The 10,000-nt window shown below is 38.4% G+C and overlaps 2 protein-coding genes across 4 annotated transcripts in view; one reads left to right on the top strand and one right to left on the bottom strand.

Moving 5' to 3' along the window:
- The window catches only part of LOC126581387 (DNA-directed RNA polymerase III subunit RPC3), a 1,670-nt gene extending 692 nt beyond the window's left edge, over positions 1 to 978 (top strand). The window contains exon 2 of the mRNA XM_050244993.1: positions 1 to 978. This exon is cut by the window's left edge and continues 411 nt beyond it. Within this exon, the coding sequence (XP_050100950.1) occupies positions 1 to 963 (963 nt within the window). The 3' untranslated portion in view covers positions 964 to 978.
- A 6,940-nt stretch (positions 979 to 7,918) lies between these two features.
- On the bottom strand, positions 7,919 to 9,195 carry LOC126568883 (uncharacterized). 3 transcript variants are annotated; one of them, XM_050225557.1, is made up of 3 exons: positions 9,064 to 9,195; positions 8,475 to 8,560; positions 7,919 to 8,415 (listed from the first exon to the last, which is right to left on the bottom strand). In XM_050225557.1, the coding sequence occupies exons 2-3, from the start codon at positions 8,496 to 8,498 to the stop codon at positions 7,969 to 7,971; spliced, it is 471 nt and encodes a 156-aa protein (XP_050081514.1). In that variant the 5' UTR covers positions 8,499 to 8,560; positions 9,064 to 9,195; the 3' UTR covers positions 7,919 to 7,968. The 3 variants fall into 3 exon arrangements, with proteins under 3 accessions (XP_050081514.1, XP_050081515.1, XP_050081513.1); XM_050225558.1 differs by having other exon boundaries at positions 9,096 to 9,195; XM_050225556.1 differs by having other exon boundaries at positions 8,475 to 9,195.
- Between the last annotated feature and the right edge of the window lie 805 nt (positions 9,196 to 10,000).

Raw genomic sequence — 10,000 nt, 5'->3', positions numbered from 1 at the left:
GATCTGAACGAGCTGCACGAAGGCAAGGGTACGCGTGTGCCGCCGGACGAGGGTATCAATTGGTTGGTGAACGTGGAACAGTTCCATCTCGATTTCCGTGATGCCATCGTAATGGGGGCCGTGGAGCGGATGATCGATGCGAATGCGGGCGAGTGTATGAAGTATCTGCTGGAGCTCATGTTCGAACGGACGAAACCCTGGGAAGCGGTTTCGAATCCGATCGCGTTGGTCGATCTGCGGCAGCGGTGCGAGAAAAAATCGCAAAACGTCGAAATGCTGCGCTTTCTCGACCAATACATGACCGTGCTAGAGTCGAATGAGTTCATCTCAAAGTACGACAACAAGGGCGGCGGCCAGTTTACGGTGAATGCGAAGAAAATCTTCGAACAGCTCACGTGGTCCTGCATCGAGAACATCATCGTCGAGAAGTATGGATCAAAGGCGGCTCGCATTTTTCGCGTCATCCGCATGAAACGCTTCATCGAACAGGAAGAGATACAGAAGGAAGCCATGGTACCGGCCAAGGAGGCGAAACAGTTGACCTACAAGCTGATGGAGGAAAACTTTCTGCTCATACAAACGATCCGCAAACCGGGCGGTGGCAGTGCCGGGGCACCGAAGTCGTTCTTTCTGTTCTACGTCAATCAGCGGCAGATCGTGTCGATGCTGTTGGAAAGCTGCTACAAGGCGCTCTACAACTCCATCACTCGCTCAGCGCACGATAAGGCCGTCAATAAGCGGTTGATTGAAAAGAGTCAACGGCTGGACAGCATCGTAGAGACGATGAAGGAGCGGGGCGAATCGGAGGCGTACATCAACGAAATTCTCGAAACACTCACACCGCCCGAGCAAGAGATACTGAAGAAGGTGAAGCTTCGGGTCAAGAGTCTGTACAGTGCGGAAATCGGTATAGATGAAACGATTTTCATATTGAAATTGAATCAGGAATATCAAATGAAATAAAGCCACCTACAAAACTGAACCCATCACTGTTATAGCACGTAGATTATTTATGTTAATATCGTCCGTCGCATCGTGGAGAAGATGACGTGCTTGATCCTTCTTTTGATGGTCAGGCAATAGATTCAAAGTGTCCCAAATGGTGTTTGCTATTGCAGGATGAATTACTAGCTCACTGAATTACTAGCATCAAAGCCCACTAAAGGTTTTTAAGCGAAAGACAAAGTGGAACTGTTCCGACATTGCCACTAGTATTCTTTATTTCAATCGAGTCCTTTTTTCCAAATAAAAAGGATGGAAAAACAATACATCATATTAAATATGAAATAAGTTTAAAATTTATGGATCATTGTGTGCATCGTATTAAAAAAGGGTTATCAGGCAAAATTACCTTATTATATCCTTTATTACTTCTTTCGTTTCGTTACATTTATTACATTTTTCTAATCTACCAGAGAAACACCCAACATACGGCATCTTACTTATAATCCGCCGATTGCTCTATACTTCAGCGAGATGCTAAATTGAGTAAATTAGACATACGAACAACAAAACTTATGACTTAGTTAAACACTGCCATAACGAGAACAAGTGGTTGGCGTACCCTCAATTCATTTACAAATTGGGTTTGCTATTGTAGTAATTGCTAAAAAGTAGATTAACTACAAAAGTTAAAGAATAGCTACTTCTTGCTCAAAAATCCCCATTTGCTTTTTAGCAAAAGTACCAGTGTCTCACATGTAGTTCAATCGTAGTTGGCTAGAATACTTAATTCTCATTTTTAGAGTGACCGCTGTGAAGATCGGTTGTGTCTGCGAAAGGTCAAGGAACCCGCTATTATGAATCCACGAAGGCTGTGCCTAAAACGATAAGGAATGATAAGGTTAGTTGAAATGTTGCGTACTTGTCGTTAATGCTGGTTAACAACTATTTTCGGTGTACAGTACATAAGCCATGATACAATTTTATAATCATAAGCCAAGGCATGGCATGATCGTGAGAATTGGTCGTTGCAGATCTAGAAAGAGCAAATAAGCAAGCAAGTGGGACTTATTTACAAACTTCTGGGAAATGTAAACAGTTTAATCATACATACATACTTGATACAGGGTTTTCCGAAAAGTTAAAGTTGATTTCCAAAGCGCTTTAATCGGTTTCAAAAATAAGTTAAATGTACACGATCTTGACATGCATTTCTCGATCTTGGCAATTCTCCGAAAATCAAAAAGCGACCATTGATGAAAAAACGCCTGTGCCTATCGCCTTGAAGGTGCATTAGTAAGTGCATAAAGATCTACATAAAATTATGCTTAATTAAAAATAGTTAACATGATCTAAAATAGTGAGATCATTCACTTAACGCTGGATGCTGCGTATCGAGTCGGACGATCATGTTGATATGCGAAGATCTCGTGGGTCAAAGGAGCGGAAAATCTTTATAAAAGGAATATAGTTTAAAAATACCTGCTATCCTCGGGACACAATATTGATATCCTAATTTTTTATATATTTTGTTGCGACCAACCACAACTTTTCGGTTAACCCTGTAAAGTTAATCTCGTTTTCTTGTCTCGGTGTCACAGAAGTAGTACTTATATATTACTGACCAAATCAATCATATACGCGGTACATAGTATCGTATGTGTAATCATCAATGGTTTACCACCAGAAGACATTTAGTCATAAATTGTACACCTGTGCTGACGTGGTTGCCTTAGCTGGTGCATGAGATACAATTTTCCATAACTTAATTTGTTCATTTTTCCGCAAAATTTTGTGAATTTTAAGTGTGCCAACGATGCGGCCTGTGTGTGAAAATACTCAGTTGGGAGGAGATAGCATCTTCTACAACAATTCGCAATTTATATTCAATTTGTAACAGTTTCCTGGGAAAATCAACTTGCAGACTTACGGACCTGTTTCCGGCGTGTAGTTTGAATTAAGCTAAGTTTTGATTTACGATTTCAATTTATATGAAATCAAACTAAATTGTACCACAGGAATTGCCATGGGTGCTATTAATTTTCTTTCTCCTTTGTGATGCACAATGATCGGTCATTTCGATAACAGTAACAGCCATTATTTTGTCACGTTTGCGTAATGAATTTATAGCTAAACTGAATTTACTCCATTTTGTCTGATAACCTGACGAACAAGGCGGAGTCAAAGCAACGTGTAGTAATACATAAATCATCACCACGTCAGCAATCTTCATTGTAGTCAGTGTATCAGGGTTTTTGATCTTGTTTCTGATTAAAAATGCCGGTGTATTCGTTTAGCAGCAGTCTATTTGCTGTTGGCTGAGTTTAAATAGGATTTCAGGGAGGGCCAGAACAAAAAATGCGTTGAAAATGTTGCTTCCATTTCAGAAATTGTGATTTGAAACAAAAGATTTATTTAAAAAAGTTTTTATAATTGGTTGTCTATGAAAAATAATGGATCACATAAATTAAACTGTGCATGTCATCTTGTCCTGTGATCATTCGAAATAGGTATGGGCTAATAACCATAAAAAAGTACAATCATATTTATTGAATCTATATTTCTGAACTCTTATAGAAAAGATCCTCTCGATTCAACCTGGTTCATGATTCAACTTGATGCATGAGAGGATCAATTATTCAATTATTTGTCAATGACTCTTCTCAAAGCTGCCGTTCTGCGGATAAGTTCAGTCGGTTTGTTCAGTTTGGTTAAGCGCAATTTGATTGATGTTTGATCATTCAAATTCAGCGTGGAGCTCTACGAATTTCTGGGTTATCAGCTGTCAAAATTTCGAAGCTGGATCAAGCGTTGGCAGCACTTAGTGAATGTAGAATTCTGGTGTAGCTGAGCTCTTAATTTTAGTTGTAAATTGGTTTTACCGATTACAAATCGCACTGTGAACAAGTCGATTATCAAGGTCCATTTCGAGGACTGCTGATTTTGTTTCCTTTATCGTTAAAGCTTATGTTGTCGAAGAAATGATAAGTAAGCGAGATAGTGATATTGCTCTTTCTTCGGAAGGCTGCTCTAAGGATTGAAAAACGGATCCAGATCAGTCATTAGTTACTAATTCGTACTCGTGTCAGGTCGATAATTTGCCGTGCAAAACAATATCTAATCCTTGCGCGATTATACTCTACTGGCAGAAGTGTTTAGGAGGTGTTCTTGGTTGCGTTGATATTACGTTTAATTCGGATATATTTTACATCTGAATATAAAATGCTTAACAGTCTCGAAGACTTGGAGAAATTTAAGCAGGCATTAGAAAATGTTGATGTCAATATGAGGTACCCCGGTAGGTACAATGGATATACGATTTTTGAATTGGTTTGCAAAACAAGTGGATGTGCAGAGCATATTAAGGCATGCGAAAGAAAAAAACCCAAGTTAACTGAGGTATGTATTGCACAATGTGGAGCTACTGGCTCTGTAGTGTAGTGCCTGTAAGGAAAATGTTTCTGTAATCTTTTATAAAAGATAGTTTAAAGTGCCAATGTCCCAATGTCTTCATCTATATTGTGATCGTTCGATGAATTTCGACACTGCGACGTCTTTTTGAACCATTTGGGTTTTTTTTATCACGTTTGCGTAAATGTGCTGAAGTACAAATTTATTGTGTATACATTATTTCTCCATTAACCCAAGGCTTAAACATACGGCTCGTCCGTCCTTATATATGTTTAAAAAAACCCAAGGCTTCGCGCATAAGGCGGAGTCTAAGTAAATAGATTCTCGACTACGTAACGTACAGTGAGCTTATCACAAATTCTAACACAACCGACGATGGTTTAATCAATTTACCAATCTTTTTTATCTTTCCTTACATTAAAACTGTCAGTGTGTAAGTCTCGTAGCCATATGTATCTAATCAGCCTAGTCATGCTATGTGCAAGCCCGTGTTGATTACGGGATTGCTTCCTCTCTCTCAAAGCTTCTGGGATGGAGGGTTGAATCCAAATATCAAAATGGTTTATGGCAACCAAATGATGTATTTAATGAGAAAACGCTTCCCCATTGATTTTGTATGAAGCATCATCATTTGATTTCAAACATAAGTAACTCAAATACAAAAAACTGCAACTTTTGACTACGCCCCCCCCCCCCCAGCCCGCGAAATCCCGCGAATTCTGTTACAAGTACTTACAGTAGCCCAATCGTTGAACTTGAAATGAAAAAGAACGATTTGATTTTATATCAAATCAAATTTGTTTAAACTAATGGTCAAAATCGCTTAGGAGATTTTATTACAAATTGGAAAAATTCAAATGAGCTGAAAATGATGAAAATTTAATATATTTACAATTTTTTAAGAATTGCATTAACAAGATTTGGACATGAATGCAAGCTACTCTTAATTTTGCTGTCGTTTCAGATGCACCCGGTACAACGAAAATATCCAATACATTTTGCGGCGCTTTCTTGTGACCCAAAGAACATAGAAGCTTTGTGGAATTTGAAACCATCTATACATATTGATCAATTCTATGAAGATCGCACAGCGCTATATCTTTTATGTGAAATTGTAGAAGATCTCCAAACTAGACCCGCATCACCCGATCGCGTCGAACAAATTAAAAACGTGTTTAAATGCATTGACCTATTGCTGGAAAAGGGTGCGAACATACATGCTTCCTGTGTGAAAGGCATTCCAGCACTGCAGCACTTAATGAATGGAGACGGGTGGGGTTATGAAAAAAAGAAAATTTTGGAAAAACATGGCTATGATACTGAAGATAAGATACTTAAAAAAATGGTGTCTAAAAAATTTCCATGCTTGGAATTCAACCGTTCAGACAATAAAACATCGTTCATGCGATTCAAAGACGAATTGATTTCGAAGGAAGAGAACGAGTTCAAACAATACTGTGAACAAAACAAACAATCATTTGAAAAAATGAAACCAGATGAAATTCTCCAATTAGTACACACAGCAAACTACAAAAACAATCTGCTATGTATCGATTATCTACTTCGATCCATGATGATCCAGATCGATGGGAAAATGCAGCCCGATATTTTTGATAATGTCCTAAATCTATGCTGCAAACTTAAGAACAAAGCACTTTTTGAGTTAATTTCGGCAAAAAAACCAGAAAAGTTCGCTTCGTTTCCAACAGTATTGAAAAAAGTTTTATTAAATAACGAAAAGGAACCCTTTGATTCCTTTGAGGAGATTTTGAAGATGTTTCCCGATTGTATCGACCAACCAGATGAGTCAACAAAGCGAACAGCACTATTCTATGCGGTATCACACAGAAATGAGACAGCTCAACTAAAGTTATTAGCAGAAGGAGCTTATCTAGGCGCTAGAGATTTCCAGGGACAAACTCCTATTTGTGATATAGAACTTGAATTATTCGAGAAACATTTGGATTCATGTGTGAAAGCTAATGAATTGAATGAGGACGACGAACAATTCATGTTGACAATTGATTTGTCGAATTTTAATGCAAAAGAAGACGATAAAACGGTTCTAGCAGAAAGCGAACTATATCCATTGGTGCAGTTAGCAGATAGATTACCCAGTAATAATATTCTTGAACATCCAGTCATAGCCAGCATTGTAACGTTGAAAAGATACGATCTTTACCATTTCAGAAGTGTCTACTTTGCGTATCATTTTGCACATTTCGTAGGTTTAGTTGCCTTAATAATCATGCTTGATAACAAACTTCTCGCCAATTTAGAAATATTCGCAACAATATACTTGCTGCTACGATTTGCCTTTTGCTTTTTCATCGAAAAGAAAATAACAAATGTCCATTGGTCTAAAATTTTGCTGCAAGTTGCAATCATTATACAATTGATTTTGATTTTTATTTTTTTGGCAAAACTATTGATCGACCATTCTGAAGATGTGCTTCGAGTGACTTCGGTTATTGAATTGTTATTATTAGGAGTTGAGGTCACATTCGTTTTAGTCAAGTTCCCCTGGCTCTCTTGCTCAAGTAACCGTATTATGATAAAAACGATTTTAATCAGCTTTTGCAAATGTTTGCTACCCTTAACCCCCTGGTTGATAGTATGCACATGCAGCTTTCACATTTTGTTCCGAACTAACGAAAAAGATTCTTCCACTGTTGATAACGAGCATAACGAGAAGATAGCTCCACTAAACACATTTCAAACGTATCCGGTTGCTTTCTTAAAAACGATAGTAATGACAACTGGTAAGCATAAACGTTTAAGAACGTGTTTATTAAATATTACCGAGTTTTATAAATCATTTCTGTTTATTCCCTCAACAGGAGAGTTTGATGTAGCGAACTTAAACGTGCAGCAACTAGGGGCAAAGTATATCTATTTCCTGATGTTTCTACTGGTTGTATACACAACTTTCAGCAATTTTCTAAGCGGTTTAGCGGTCGACGACACAACGGTAAGGTCTCAATCTAAACAGATTGAAATATGTGCACAACACGAGTCAGATTTTATCTAAAAGTATTAATTTGACAGACATTGAGAGCGGTCGCAGAGTTAACCACTTCCCAACAAGAACTATCCCTTATGAACCGGCTTGAAAACATAAAATTATTAGCTGAACGATTGTAAGTGGTAAGCAATCGTTAGTGCGACCACATTTCCATAATAACACTTTTGTACAGTCTGTTTTTCAGCTACGACAAACGTAAATGGTTAAAACGATGTGCGGCATGGTTTTGCTCCCGAAGATTCCCGCGAGAAATCATCATTACTCCCAACAAAAGAAGATCATTGGTATCGAAGACCATTGTTTCTTATAAAAGATATATTGTGTACATTGGAATTGATTCTCCGACAAACCACACCACAAACATTATGGGTGATGCTTTTGTACGCCGTTGTATCGACATAGTAAAGATGCGAAACAACAAGCGAAACAAGCGAAAATCAAAATTGAATATCAGATCCAAATTCTTTTTTAAAACTGTCTCTTCAAAGTTTGCAAAGGTAAAAGGTCTATTATACTTTGATTAGTTATGCGATGCATTATTTTTGTCAGAATATCATTGGAAACATCATTTAGCAGAAAAAATCAGCTTTTCAATTTTTATTTAGCAAACGTGCAATATGATTTTTCAATTCTTTGAACTGATGATCATTCTCCAGTGTGTCTAGTCTGCTTTCAATTATTTTCCGTATATTCTTATTTTGAATCGTCATATCCGGATTGCGAAAGTTTACGTCAATCAATTCGTCTAATTTCTCTTGCGAAGTATTCTCCAGTACGCTCGGCTCCAATAGTTTCAGCAGGACGATGACGGATTCAGCCAGTTTTATTGCATTGGGCTTGGATAGATCGTCTTGCAACGTTTTTATACGGTCTATAACTAGATCCAGCGTCACCCGAAGCTCCTTCACAGTTTCATCGTTCTGAGCTTTGGCCAATGAGCTACTCAAAGAGCTCAGATTGTCCATCTTATTTAGCAGATTCGCGAAATCAGTACCTTTAAGCGTCTCAAAATTTTGCGAACTGATCGGATCTTCTTCCTAAAATAGTGATTGTAGGTATAATCTGTATGTTTAGAAACGATGGTACGATATTTTACCGGCATAGCTATGTGTTCCGCCATATTTCACGTTGTTACAACAATCAATCAGGGTAAATAATACCGTAGAATAGTTTTTTCGGAATCTGAAAGTATAAGATAACAAGTATGTAGTGCGCAGCTCGTACAACTAACAGCCGATGGTACGATACATATGCTCAAACTTCGTAAACTTCTGTAACCAACATTACACTCCTAATAACGGATATTTCGACCCCAAAAAGACTCTGCAAAAAAGGGTTTTCCACCCAACTGTTGCTTCACAGCGATCACAGCGGTTCCCATTCACTTGCTAAAAGCGATAAAGGGCAAGTGAATCATATTTCTAGAAGGTAGCGGAGTAGTTCTATATATGCAGACATAGGCGGATGTATTGAAAAGAAACTATAGGAAAAGGAAGAGGAACGAAGGAAACGACACGGAATCTGTTGTGATAAACTATTTTCTTCGCCCCTTGTATCGCAACTATATCGATTGAACTACACTGAACCCACGACTCCAGGCAACAGTTTATTTGAACAATGATAAGCACTTGAAACATACAAAGCGAGCCAAACCGAGCAGCTATTGGAATAAGTTTAATAATTACATTGGACTATAAGTTTAACTATAACAAGTCACTTTTTTGGTACTTATAAATCACCGTAAACCAACGCGATAAATCAGGCGTAAAGGAACGCGCTTAGGCAGAAAATTGAAAGCTATACGTGTCACCAAATGATAACGCGACATGATTAGGACACACCGCTCGATTTGCCGGTCTCTCAGTCGGTCCCCAACTGACCAAGTATAACGCTAAATCGGTTCTATCATTGGGATTGGGTTCAATTCGGAGGGATTTTCGGACTCGCGAGGGAAAGCATGTGCTCTCCGTTTTGGTGATTATTTCTCTTGCAGGCAGTTCATTGTGAGTTATGATATTGGCCTTAGGACTAGTCAGGGTGCATGGATCATTGGGAGACGATTAGCCGATTGCATTTTTCTGTCGCATGCTCATCACCTTCAAGGCAAGCTTCAATTCCTCTACGAGGCTCGAAATGGACGAACCGCGGAAAACCATGCAATAAACATATGAACGACAACAATTGGAGCAAATAGAGAACATTTTGAATAAGCCTGTGGTGTTATTACTGTCGAACGAAAATTAATCTAGTGTTTTACGGGATTTTAAAGCAATCGACGAAACATCAAAGGTAAAGTAATGGAAAGGAAAATAACCGAGAGAATTAAAAGTGCCGCTCGCGTGTTCAGATAGTTCGACGTTTATCGACTGTTGATCAGTACCTACCTGGCGTTTTGTATGCCGTCCAGTCCAGTGCACTCATGATCAGTATATAAGCAAGTTCTCCTCTTCATTTTTTATCTTCGGTAGAGGTTGGATCGTTTCCCAAATCCTCAAATCCCAAACACGAGTGCAGTGCGCTTCAACCATTGTCCTAAGGGTAGAATAAGTTATTTTAATCGTGATTGATTTATGGATTCTCGACCGTCTCGAACTTACATTTCTGCACCCACGTGGCGGAACA

This window comes from Anopheles aquasalis, chromosome 2, assembly GCF_943734665.1.
Source record: "Anopheles aquasalis chromosome 2, idAnoAquaMG_Q_19, whole genome shotgun sequence".
NCBI lineage: Eukaryota > Metazoa > Arthropoda > Insecta > Diptera > Culicidae > Anopheles > Anopheles aquasalis.
Note: the sequence above shows the minus strand (reverse complement) of the source record. Positions and strands in the feature narration are given on the sequence as shown.